The sequence below is a fragment of the Echeneis naucrates genome, chromosome 10 (genome assembly GCF_900963305.1).
Source record: "Echeneis naucrates chromosome 10, fEcheNa1.1, whole genome shotgun sequence".
Lineage (NCBI taxonomy): Eukaryota > Metazoa > Chordata > Actinopteri > Carangiformes > Echeneidae > Echeneis > Echeneis naucrates.
Genome location: NC_042520.1, coordinates 12,481,099 through 12,494,649, shown reverse-complemented (window position 1 = coordinate 12,494,649; position 13,551 = coordinate 12,481,099). Strand labels below are relative to the sequence as shown.

Sequence of the window (13,551 nt, the reverse complement as noted above, 5' to 3'; positions counted from 1 at the left end):
CTTACTTTCCTGGTTTCTTAACGTGGCTATGACATGGCATTCTTAATTTTCCAGACCATAAGCTGACTTTGCTGAACTTTACTCACGGTGTCGCTGTACACCATCCCTTTAATGATTCCTCCACCCTTTGTGACGTTTTTGTACACTCGTTGACCAGTCTGGATACCGTTGCAGTCGCGTTGAATTCGTGATTTGTTGTCGTGTTCTGTGTTAAAACCGTTTGTCTTTGATCGTTAATTCACCGCCTTTGGAGGTGTTTATTGATGATACATGAGGAAAATGATCTTACTTCAGTCGTGCTGCTTCTCTTTCCTCTTTATTTTTTTGCGTGTCGCAAATGCAGACCTGAGCTACTCTGTTCAGGAAGAGATGAAACGAGGATCCGTCATTGGAAATATCGCCAAGGATCTCGGGCTGGAAACGGGCGCACTCACTAACAGAAGAGCCCGCATTGACACCGACGAGAATGACAAACGTTACTGTGACATCAACCTGAATAACGGAGAGTTGATTGTCGCCGACAGGATTGACCGAGAAGGGCTTTGTGGCGAAAAGGCTTCGTGTATCTTAAAACACGAGCTAGTGTTGGAGAGTCCTCTTGAGCTCCATCGGATTAATCTCCATGTTCAAGATATTAATGATAACTCACCGCAGTTTAACGAAGAATCTATCAATATAGAAATTCGAGAGTCAGCAGACAGAGGAGCTCGTTTTGTGATCGAGGGGGCGCACGATGCGGATGTCGGACAAAATGCTGTTCAACACTACAACCTGAAGAAGAATGATCATTTCATTTTGGCCACTAATGGAAACACAATAGAGCTCGTTCTTGATAAAGAGCTCGATCGTGAAAAACAAGACGAAATTAATTTGCTCCTCACAGCTTTGGATGGAGGTTCCCCTCAGAGATCAGGCTCTGTGGTCATTCACGTCACTGTGCTGGATGCTAATGATAACGCCCCAGTGTTTAGTCAGGCCGTTTATAAAGCCAGTCTGCCTGAAAACTCTCCTTTAAACACTGTGGTGGTCACAGTGAGCGCCACTGATGCAGACGAGGGAGTGAATGGAGATGTGACATATGACTTTAGCCATGTTTCAGAGGATGTGAAGAAAGTTTTTAGTATTGACCGTAAAATAGGTGAGATCCGAGTAATTGGTGCTGTTGATTATGAAATCACTAGAACATTTGAAATACGCGTTAAAGCCAAAGATGGTTTAGGGCTTTCTTCCTATGCCAAAGTAATAATTTCTATCACTGATGTGAATGACAACGCCCCTGTCGTTAATTTGAAATCACTGACGAATCCCATATCAGAAAACACCCCACCTGGTACAGAGGTGGGCATCATTAACGTACAGGACAGAGACTCAGAGAGTAACAGACAGGTCCGCTGCTCCATTCAGCAAAATGTCCCCTTTAAGTTGGTTCCTTCTATTAAAAACTATTATTCTCTGGTGACCACAGGACAGCTGGACCGTGAACTCGTGTCTGATTACAATATTACAATCACAGCCACTGACGAGGGTTCTCCACCTCTGTCCTCCTCTAAAACTGTAGAGTTATCTGTAGCTGACATCAACGACAACCCACCAGAGTTTGAGGAACAGTCATACAGCGCATATGTGAGTGAGAATAACAAACCCGGCTCCACTTTATGTTCCGTTAGTGCTGCAGACCCCGACTGGAGACAAAACGGTACAGTGATTTATTCTCTGTTACCTGCTGAGGTGAACGGTGCCCAGGTGTCCTCCTATGTGTCCGTTAACGGAGACACGGGGGTGATCCACGCTGTGAGGTCGTTTGATTATGAACAGCTGAGGAGCTTTAAAGTCCAGGTGATGGCCAGAGACAACGGTTCTCCTCCGCTCAGCAGCAACGTGACCGTCAGCGTGTTCATCTCGGATGTGAACGACAACTCTCCTCAGATACTGTACCCCGCCCCGGAGGGCAACTCCTTCATGACCGAGCTGGTCCCCAAAGCTGCACACGGAGGCTCTCTGGTGTCCAAAGTGATAGCGGTGGACGCGGACTCCGGACAGAACGCCTGGCTGTCCTATCATATAGTGAAATCCACTGATCCGGGACTTTTCTCTATCGGTGTCCACAGCGGAGAGATCAGGACACAGCGGGACATTTCTGAGTCTGACGGCATGAAACAGAACCTGATTGTGGCAGTGAAAGATAACGGACAGCCCTCTCTGTCTGCCACCTGCTCCGTGTATTTACTGATTTCTGATAACTTGGCTGAGGTGCCAGAACTGAAGGATATTTCTTATGACGAGAAGAACTCCAAACTGACCTCTTATCTGATCATCGCTCTGGTGTCTGTGTCCACCTTTTTCCTGACCTTCATCATCATCATCCTGGGTGTGAGGTTTTGTCGCAGGAGAAAGCCCAGACTGTTGTTTGATGGAGCAGTCGCCATCCCCAGCGCTTATCTCCCTCCTAACTACGCAGATGTTGACGGAACAGGAACTTTACGCAGCACTTACAATTATGACGCCTACCTGACAACAGGTTCAAGAACCAGTGACTTTAAGTTTGTGACGTCTTACAATGACAACACGCTGCCTGCTGACCAGACTCTGAAGAAAAGCCCATCAGACTTTGCTGAAGTGTTTGGACACTGTGATTCTTCTCCTGAGGTAGGAACAACAGTTACGTGCACTTTCACCCTTAAGTTTTTCATTTCATTCGTTTTCCAGTGTACGAAGAGGAAATTGGATTTTCCTTTCTTCAATTTTGTGCCGATGTTCCTCGCTGTTGTTGCTTTTTCTTCTTCTGAAGACGTAGTTTACTTTTCTCTATTTCCTTCCCATTACCAAAGCCTTTGTTCACTAAGCATTTATGAATCTTTAAAATGAAGACCAATCTTTGTGTTTGTCGTTTGTGTTGAACAGAAAAGGTTGCTGCTTTTCTCTGTGCTGAATCTTACCTTTGGTGTTGTGGGGAAGAGTCAATAGCCCCTCTTTTATCTCTTTAACTAGGAAAAATTTTCAGGTTTTGAAGATAATATTTTTTCACATTTATAGCAAAGTCAGGCACAAAAGGTTTTTATGTTCAGTCTTTGGGAGCCTGTCTGATGGATAAATAAATGAGACAGATTTCTGTTAACAAATCAGACAAGTTCTGCAAATGACAATTTGATTCATCTCAAGATTTGCATGGTGGGATCTTTTCTCCAGTATTGGTAAAATCCTAAGGTGATGTACTGAATGTTCAGGTCATGGTTGCCACAAATTCGCAATCATACTTCATATAGTTAGATTTATGTATTATTTATTCATGTGTTGTCCAACATGAGTTTAACTCAGATTTCAAATGCCTCTACAAGCTGTGTCTGCAGCCTCACTTCTTTTTTCACTTTTACCTTGTCATCTTCTAATTACACAACTGCAGTGCATTTAAAGTGATCAATAGCTTATCAAAGAAATACACAAAAATTCCAAGAATTGTTTGTCTTCTTATTCTTTTATTTTTTGATAATTATAACATGTTTGTAAAAATAATTATTGTAATCCTTTTACTAAATGATACACGCAGACATGAGGTCAGTTTAATCCATTTACTGAACTCTCTGGTCGCTTGAATGTACACAAAAGTATGCAGCCTAATACAGCACACGAAACACTGGGTTGGGTCACACCTGTTGTCTGTCTGTGGGGTACCTGATTAATCACCTGAGGGTGCAGCACTCTTAAACTAGTGGCGCAATTACAGTCAATATCAATTATCATCACCACAATAATTCTCTGGTGTTACCTTTACAGGTTATCTCGTACTTTTCATGGGCCCAACCTGGTTTGGTGGATTATTCCTCCTTTGCTCCGTCTATTGAATCGTCTTCTGTTGCTGTCTTGTCTTGATGGTGTTTTAGTACTGCTGGTTTTGGATGTCTTTTTGCCAGTGATAGGTGCAGCAGCCTGTTGTTGACGTGTCAGGGAAATATTTGCACCAACTTGTAGTTTTCTCCCATTCTGGACTTACATTGGTAGACTGGACATGCTGGAATGTTTTCTCTGTGTCTGTGACCTCCTCCTCTCAGCTCTTGTGATCTTATTTTCCTGGTTTCTTAACATGGCTATGACATGGCATTCTTAATTTTCCAGACCATAAGCTGAGTAAGTGTGGTGGTCTTAAGTGGGTGATTAAGTCTCCTGAATTACTGACTGCTGATGTCAATGTTTGAGCTTTCTTTGGCACAGGCCGAAGACATCCACGTTAGCCTTTGTCATAGAGCATTTACATAAATGTATTCATGATCTGTATAATGGATAATTAAGTCCAAACAGCTTTTATTTAAATTCAGGAGTTTGAACTATTGCATTAGTTTGAGGTAAAACAGCAGCCTGTGGAACATGTGATGTGTGTTTAAAACAAATTAGGAATACATATTTGAACATTTATACAGGAAGAACAGCTCTCTGCAGTCATGTGTGTGTGCTGGAGTAAATTTAGACAGCAGATTAATAATACCATTTAATTTATTTAAAGATTCTACATACTTGTTGTGATTTGAAGAATTTAAGGCCAACCAGAGCTCATTCATAAAATCTGTGTGTATACAGTAGTTTATCTCTGATGCAGTCATTTTGATTTATGTGATTCTGAACATGCATACTCAGATTTACATGTTCTGACCTAAATTCATTGACATCAGAACATTTTGCAACTTTCTTCATTGGCTCAAAATGGAAAGATGAGGTTGCAAATGTAATAAACATGGCGGTTTATTCACCCAGTGTTTTATTTGGGATATCCCGCGTTTAAATATGTTGTCCTAAATAGTTTACGTTGTAAGAGAAAATGTCTTTTAAATTTAGTTTTTGCTGAACTTTACTCACGGTGTCGCTGTACACCATCCCTTTAATGATTCCTCCACCCTTTGTGACGTTTTTGTACACTCGTTGACCAGTCTGGATACCGTTGCAGTCGCGTTGAATTCGTGATTTGTTGTCGTGTTCTGTGTTAAAACCGTTTGTCTTTGATCGTTAATTCACCGCCTTTGGAGGTGTTTATTGATGATACATGAGGAAAATGATCTTACTTCAGTCGTGCTGCTTCTCTTTCCTCTTTATTTTTTTGCGTGTCGCAAATGCAGACCTGAGCTACTCTGTTCAGGAAGAGATGAAACGAGGATCCGTCATTGGAAATATCGCCAAGGATCTCGGGCTGGAAACGGGCGCACTCACTAACAGAAGAGCCCGCATTGACACCGACGAGAATGACAAACGTTACTGTGACATCAACCTGAATAACGGAGAGTTGATTGTCGCCGACAGGATTGACCGAGAAGGGCTTTGTGGCGAAAAGGCTTCGTGTATCTTAAAACACGAGCTAGTGTTGGAGAGTCCTCTTGAGCTCCATCGGATTAATCTCCATGTTCAAGATATTAATGATAACTCACCACAGTTTAAAGATAATTTGATCGATCTCGAAATTCGAGAGTCAGCAGTCAGAGGAGCTCGTTTTGTGATCGAGGAGGCGCACGATGCGGATGTCGGACAAAATGCTGTTCAACACTACAACCTGAAGAAGAATGATCATTTCATTTTGGCCACTAATGGAAACACAATAGAGCTCGTTCTTGATAAAGAGCTCGATCGTGAAAAACAAGACGAAATTAATTTGCTCCTCACAGCTTTGGATGGAGGTTCCCCTCAGAGATCAGGCTCTGTGGTCATTCACGTCACTGTGCTGGATGCTAATGATAACGCCCCAGTGTTTAGTCAGGCCGTTTATAAAGCCAGTCTGCCTGAAAACTCTCCTTTAAACACTGTGGTGGTCACAGTGAGCGCCACTGATGCAGACGAGGGAGTGAATGGAGATGTGACATATGACTTTGGACATGTAACTGAAGATGTAGCTAAGATATTTAGTATTGACCGTAAAATAGGTGAGATCCGAGTCATTGGTGCTGTTGACTATGAAATCACTAGAACATTTGAAATACGCGTTAAAGCCAAAGATGGTTTAGGGCTTTCTTCATATGCCAAAGTAATAATTTCTATCACTGATGTGAATGACAACGCCCCTGTCGTTAATTTGAAATCACTGACGAATCCCATATCAGAAAACACCCCACCTGGTACAGAGGTGGGCATCATTAACGTACAGGACAGAGACTCAGAGAGTAACAGACAGGTCCGCTGCTCCATTCAGCAAAATGTCCCCTTTAAGTTGGTTCCTTCTATTAAAAACTATTATTCTCTGGTGACCACAGGACATCTGGACCGCGAACTAGTGTCTGATTACAACATTACAATCACAGCCACTGACGAGGGTTCTCCACCTCTGTCCTCCTCTAAAACTGTAGAGTTATCTGTAGCTGACATCAACGACAACCCACCAGAGTTTGAGGAACAGTCATACAGCGCATATGTGAGTGAGAATAACAAACCCGGCTCCACTTTATGTTCCGTTAGTGCTGCAGACCCCGACTGGAGACAAAACGGTACAGTGATTTATTCTCTGTTACCTGCTGAGGTGAACGGTGCCCAGGTGTCCTCCTATGTGTCCGTTAACGGAGACACGGGGGTGATCCACGCTGTGAGGTCGTTTGATTATGAACAGCTGAGGAGCTTTAAAGTCCAGGTGATGGCCAGAGACAACGGTTCTCCTCCGTTCAGCAGCAACGTGACCGTCAGCGTGTTCATCTCGGATGTGAACGACAACTCTCCTCAGATACTGTACCCCGCCCCGGAGGGCAACTCCTTCATGACCGAGCTGGTCCCCAAAGCTGCACACGGAGGCTCTCTGGTGTCCAAAGTGATAGCGGTGGACGCGGACTCCGGACAGAACGCCTGGCTGTCCTATCATATAGTGAAATCCACTGATCCGGGACTTTTCTCTATCGGTGTCCACAGCGGAGAGATCAGGACACAGCGGGACATTTCTGAGTCTGACAGCATGAAACAGAACCTGATTGTGGCAGTGAAAGATAACGGACAGCCCTCTCTGTCTGCCACCTGCTCCGTGTATTTACTGATTTCTGATAACTTGGCTGAGGTGCCAGAACTGAAGGATATTTCTCATGACGAGAAGAACTCCAAACTGACCTCTTATCTGATCATCGCTCTGGTGTCTGTGTCCACCTTTTTCCTGACCTTCATCATCATCATCCTGGGTGTGAGGTTTTGTCGCAGGAGAAAGCCCAGACTGTTGTTTGATGGAGCAGTCGCCATCCCCAGCGCTTATCTCCCTCCTAACTACGCAGATGTTGACGGAACAGGAACTTTACGCAGCACTTACAATTATGACGCCTACCTGACAACAGGTTCAAGAACCAGTGACTTTAAGTTTGTGACGTCTTACAATGACAACACGCTGCCTGCTGACCAGACTCTGAAGAAAAGCCCATCAGACTTTGCTGACGTGTTTGGAGAAATGGAGGAATATCCACAGGTATGAAGTGAAAGGGAGACATTTTTTCTACAAACTTCTACAAATCAGTCCAAACTCATTTTTAATGCACATGTAACACTCGTGCACAAAGACAGGACATCTTGACTCACACTTTCAACGTCTTTAACAGCTGTGTGTTGATTATCTGTCCTTGGTGCTGAACCTCGGTTCTTTCAGGAACCCAGCCTGAGAAATTGACATTGAAAAAAATTAAGTAAAATGATCTCTTAAATCACGATGGACTTTATTTCATCATCTTCTCATTTAAAAAACAATCACAGACATTTTACATTTTGCTGTACAATCTTTTTTATTTTTAATCATTCTAGTTTGTAAGTAGTTAGAGAAAACAATGAAATGATATCATTTAGCAATATTCTTTTCTTGAATTCAAATCCGGACTAGACTATATTTGGGTAATTCTTGTCTGATTTGAATCCCTGAAATGGCTTAATGACTGAGCACTGTGTGACCCATGGAGAGACACTGTGTTGGGCTGCCTTAGTTGTTTGTGTGTAGTCTGAAGAATTTGAATCGGTCAGTTTTTTGGGTGTGAGAGATATCTGGAGATTATTATTGTCCATGTGATAATGTTCATATCCTGGATGATGGTGGATGACGATCGTGATTTGGCCTGTATTTTTTGCAGATTTAATTTCCTCTTTCTGTCCAGACAGTCAGTAATAGCTCTTTAGAACTAGATCAACTGCAGAGGAAGCAACTTCATGCATGTGTTAGGTCCATGTGCATTCCTGGGAGATAAAGTCATGAAACTTGCTATTGAATATGAGTAGCTGGAGGAGCATGTGAAATCTGTTGTCATTTGATATCTGCACATTTGCAGGACTATTGTGTTTACCTTCAGTGTTATGCAATACTTTGCAATGCATGATGAAAAGCTCCAATTGTCCAATTAGCCAAATCATTGTGTCAGGAATCTTGACAGTGACCAGTCTCCTGCTGTTTCAAACAAGGATGTATGATTTTTTTCAAAATAAATTACCACAACCTGATTTTACATACTGAACGGGCATTATTAGAGCCATACAAATATGGCCCAAATAATGATTAAGGCTTTTTGCATACTGTGAACTGTTGTAATTATCCTCTCAGTCACTTGGTGACGCTCTCTTATCATGTCTGCTCATGCTTGCTATGGCTTGCCTCTCTCTATCTGTGTCAGTGAAACTGGAGTATTGGGTCAGAGCCCAGGGCAGTGTATGCAAGCGTGCTTGTGATGGTGTGGGTGTGTATGAGGGAGAAAAGGAGAGAGAGAAAAGGTAGAGTGCATGTAAGCGAGTGGGTTGGGTAGAGCAATGGAGAAACAGAGAGAGAGAGAGGATGGTGAAATGGGGATAGAGAGAGGAATCCAAGCTGACAGCTCTCCTAATAGAGCATGATTAACTCGGCCAGAAAACCAGGGAAACGTTGCATTACAGCACCATTTTCAGTTTGATATTTGGATGTACATGTTTAGGATTTGTCAATGATGTCGACAGTACATTTGTTCCCGAAAGCATATTTAAGAATGGACCTGCGAATAAACTTAAAATGGTGGCTGTTTTTTTCGTTGGTAAACCTCTATTTTGGTTTCTCGTTTGGAGAAGTCCGCTATGTCCTTCCAGAGGAGATGCAGCGAGGGTCGGTCATCGGAAATGTTGCGCGGGATTTGGGACTGAAAGTGACAGAGCTGGATATTCGTCGAGCCCGGGTGGTTGCCGAGGGAACTCGCCAGCTGTGTGAGCTGAACACTGCGTCAGGCAATCTAGTGATCAGCCAGCGGATAGACCGAGAGGAGCTCTGCGCACAAGGAGCTGTTTGCATCCTACAGTATCAGCTCTTACTTGAAGATCCCCTACAAGCACACAGCTTAGTTTTGGATGTCACAGATATAAACGACAACAGTCCAGTTTTTGCTGCCGGAGAGATAAATCTGGATCTCGTGGAATCCACAGTTCTAGGGAGACGCTTTCCGTTGGAGAGCGCACATGACCCCGATCTGGGTACCAACTCCGTCCTTGAATATAAACTGAGCACTAATGACCATTTTACGCTTGAAATGGCTACTCAGATGCACGGCAATGTTTATCCCGAACTAGTCCTCCGAAAGGCTTTAGACCGGGAGGCCAAAGCTGAACATGTATTGAAAATCAGTGGCATTGACGGGGGATATCCAGTCAGATCGGGGACTGCCTCTATCCGCATCCGTGTTCTGGATGCCAATGACAATGTCCCAGTTTTTAGCCAACGGGTTTACAAAGTCTCTGTGCCAGAGAACTCGGCCCTAAGGACTATCATCGCGGCACTGAATGCCACGGACCTAGATGAAGGTGTTTATGGAGAGATAAGATACTCTTTCAGTCACCTCTCAGACAAGATGGCAGGAGTTATTGAAATGAATCCTCTGAGTGGAGAAGTGCGGGTGGCAGGTCCTATTGACTATGAAGAGGCCAGTACGCACGAGCTGGATGTTCAGGCTAAAGATGGCGGTGGTCAGGCTTCTCATTGTAAACTTATCATCGAGGTCATCGATGTCAATGACAATAAACCAGAGATAGAAATAAAGTCTGCTTCTGCTAACGTGGCTGAAGATTCTAAGCCGGGAACGATGGTGGCTCTTTTCAATATCTATGACCTGGATACAGGGAGCAGTGGGCGTTTCACGTGTTCAATCTCCGACAATGTACCATTTAAATTTGTATCAGAGGTGAAAAACTATTACATGTTAGTGACTGACGGGATACTAGACAGAGAACTTCAACCAGAGTACAACATCACAGTCACAGCCACTGACGCTGGCTCTCCCCCACTTTTCAGTGTAAAAGTTCTTACAATCGTTGTTAATGATGTGAACGATAACTCCCCAACTTTTACACGGCGCGAGTACAATTCCAACATTTTGGAAAACCAACCAATTGGCACATTTGTGATGAAAGTAACAGCAGAAGACGCCGACCATGGATCTAATGCAAAAGTACAGTACCAAATATCAAAGGACGCAAAGTTAGAAGTGTCCTCTTTTCTTACCATCAATTCGGAAACAGGGGAGCTCTTCACATCTCGTCTCTTTGATTATGAACAATCAGGCCACTTCCAAATCAAAGTAACAGCTCAAGATGGAGGGGATCCCGCACTCTCCACTACCTGCATTATAAACATTTTTATTAAGGACCAGAATGACAATACACCTGTTGTCCTCTATCCTGTCCAAAACACCGGCTTGGTCGCTGAAGATATGGTGCCATTTGAAGCACCTAAAGGGTACCTGGTCACTAAAGTGGTAGCGGTGGATGCCGACTCCGGCCACAACGCCTGGCTCTCCTACAGAATAATCACAGCCACGCAGCCTGACCTGTTTACAGCAGGTCTACACACAGGAGAAATCAGGACAGTGCGAACCTTCACGGAAGACGACGAAACGAAACAAACTGTTGTCGTTTTGGTGACTGATAACGGGCCGGAGTGTCTGTCCGCCACCGCCACAGTCAGCGTCGTGATTGGTGACGGTCTCCCTGTTTTGAGCGAACTTCTTGAGTTTGCTGATGGTTCGCAGGACAGTGATAACTTAACGCTCTACTTGATTGTGGCTTTGTCGACCGTTTCTTCTCTCTTGATCCTTTTAATCAGCGGAGTGTTATATATTAAGCTTTGTCGGCGTGCTTACGTCTACCGTGCAACTGCCGCCACTCTCCCGGTTTTCCCCACACACTACCACCCGCCTAGCTTCACAGATTTAAGCCGTTGCGGGACCCTGCTGCACGATGATCGGTATGATTCCTTCCTGACCACGGGGTCCTGGAGGGGTGACTTTCGTTTTGGCTCAAACACTGACACTGACACGCTCAAGAAAAGGAGTGCAGTCTATCAAAAAACTACCTTAAGGCGCAGTAGTACAGACAGAGCTAGTCTGAAGGTGAGGGCAGGTGCACCTCATCCATGCTATGTGGTTAAGTGAAACTCCAAATATTCCAATTGTAATTAATGGGAATGACACCTTTGGAGTGTCAAATATATTGTTATTGCACCAGACGTCCCTGTGGTTGTATAGAATTGATAGAAAACCCTATAAAGATGTAAAGTGCGTTTAAGATATCAACATATTCCAGACAAGCATTTGCGCATGAATAAACTGATAGTGCACCAAAACGTTTTGAAATACTCTTAGAGGTTTGTTTCTTATTTCAGCGTCATCTGATTCAGACAGAAGCATTTTTGATTCCCAATGCACAATGTATCTCCTGCATAGTCTCAAGAAATAATATATAAACTAATTATATTTACTTCAGTTTTGTTTCTAATTGTTTGAATAAAAGACTAACAGTTTGCATCAGACTGTTGTTTGAGGTAATTTTAGTAAGCCTTGTTTTGTCTTTTTTTCTTTCTTTCTTTTTCGTCTTTAACATACCATTGGTTAGTAGTCTCTTTTCTCTGCATTGTTTTCCGTGATGCCTGCCGTATTTATTATCTGCAAGTAGCTATACATTGTTTCCAAACCTTATAGCTAACATATTGTCGAAGATCAAAAGAAATGTGATAGATGCTTATGTATGCATATGTTTCCCTTACGTAATCAAACATAAATATTGGATTGTAGGGTAACAAGGGAAATACAACCAGTTAAATCATTAGCCTACATATGGTTGATATATGGTTGAAGTGTCACAGAGCCTGTATTAAAAATGCATGGTAGACCTCTCTGACAAATCCCTCCGCCTCTATCTGTTTTGCATTTACATTTCGGGAATATGGCTTTCTTCTTCTGTTCTTGTCTTTATCATGTTGTATTAAAAAAAAAAAAAACAACTTGCTTTTACGTGTTGTTCCTTTGTACTTTAACACTGTGGCCAAATTCAAATACTGCTCTTTTATGGTTTTGCAACCTTATTCGATTGTATATGTTTGGGTGGGAAAAAGAATAAACAAAAAGAGGAGATTGTGCTATACTTCTTCATTTGCTGAATTACTTTTTGTCTGTAAATCTTTGATGGCCAGACCTGAAAGCTAAACAATTTAATACTTATTTTTTATGTACTAAAATGTTACCTCGTGATTCCAAAGATGATCTCTTTCATATAGCCTTTTTTCTGCCTTTTCCACATTCTTTCATCTGTGTGTTACAGATTAACTATTTACATTCACAAACCGATTTTCCTGCTTGCTTTTCTTAAACTTTGTCATACTGCAAGTAAAGTGTAATTTTAAGTGTATTTTTTTTTATCTTTCATTAAATCTCCAAAGGAGGTTTTATGCATATCCAATTGTTTTCTAAAACGGCATACAGAATCTGCCAATCATAAGACAACAGCTGCAACTCACATTTTTTTCTTTTCTCCAAGCCCTTAAAAAAAAAAAAAAAAAAAACACACATCACAATCGTAAACACTACTAAAACCTCTTCAGCACAAAGGTTTCAGTCATACAACAGCAAACATGCAACACAAAAGTGTTAAAAGAAAAAAACAATCAAAGAAACAAAAGAAAGCAGTAGTACCAAGGGAAAGAACTTAAAAAGTTAAATAAACAGCAGAAAACTTTTGTATAGATATCACAAATACTAAATCTTCACTTTGAGTCTTACACAGCAGTTTATCACAGTGATTCTGTACTACATAAGGTGGCTGTGTTTGTGTGCATTTCTGCCTAATATTAACTGTCATATCGCAGCAGAGAAATTTTATCATCAAAAGAATTTCCATGTGAATTCATATGTGCTCCTTATTGTGTTGTAGCCAGGGGTGAATTTCTGCTCCTAATTTTAGCTGTTGTAGGAAAGGCTGAATGTTCTCTTTCCTATTTTCTGGGCCATGAGGAACAATGTTTTCAACAGAGATTTGGAGATGGTGGAAAAATATATGGACGGCATTATTGATGATTAGCACAAAGATCACATTGATTTTAGCATTGGTTTGTTTTATGATTATTCATAGTTATACTTTGAATGTATGAAAATTGAAAGTGCTGACAATATTTTTTCACTTCATAAATGTTTAAATATTAACTTCTTCTTAATCAGTATTAAGTAATTACGTTTTACAAAAAAGGTTGATAATTAATTCATTGATACGATTTGAAAGAAAAACATCTGGTAAGTTAAGCCATAAGTTAATGTACCCTCATTAAACAGACCGAAATAGTCTAATATTAAG

General features: G+C 42.0%; 3 protein-coding genes across 5 annotated transcripts in view; all 3 read left to right on the top strand.

Moving 5' to 3' along the window:
- The window catches only part of LOC115049691 (protocadherin gamma-C5-like), a 209,194-nt gene that overhangs the window by 43,596 nt on the left and 152,047 nt on the right, over positions 1-13,551 (top strand). Inside the window, exon 1 of one of the 3 annotated variants that reach the window (XM_029512134.1) lies at positions 239-2,646. The exons of the other annotated variants lie outside the window; for them this stretch is intronic. Coding sequence (XP_029367994.1) covers positions 271-2,646 — 2,376 coding nt within the window. The 5' untranslated portion in view covers positions 239-270. Of the gene's footprint in view, positions 1-238; positions 2,647-13,551 lie in introns of those variants that run through there. 3 annotated transcript variants of the gene reach the window in all.
- On the top strand, positions 4,998-7,411 carry LOC115050343 (protocadherin gamma-A11-like). The gene has a single exon (XM_029513183.1). It carries the CDS (start codon positions 5,030-5,032, stop codon positions 7,409-7,411), a length of 2,382 nt encoding a protein of 793 aa, XP_029369043.1. The 5' UTR covers positions 4,998-5,029.
- Positions 8,934-11,360, top strand: LOC115050342 (protocadherin beta-16-like). The gene has a single exon (XM_029513182.1). The coding sequence runs from the start codon at positions 8,934-8,936 to the stop codon at positions 11,358-11,360; it is 2,427 nt and encodes an 808-aa protein (XP_029369042.1).

Bases quoted from the DNA above. Each gene is read 5' to 3' on its own strand.
- LOC115050343 (XM_029513183.1), top strand. From the start codon at position 5,030: ATGAGGAAAATGATCTTACTTCAGTCGTGCTGCTTCTCTTTCCTCTTT.
- LOC115050342 (XM_029513182.1), top strand. From the start codon at position 8,934: ATGGACCTGCGAATAAACTTAAAATGGTGGCTGTTTTTTTCGTTGGTA.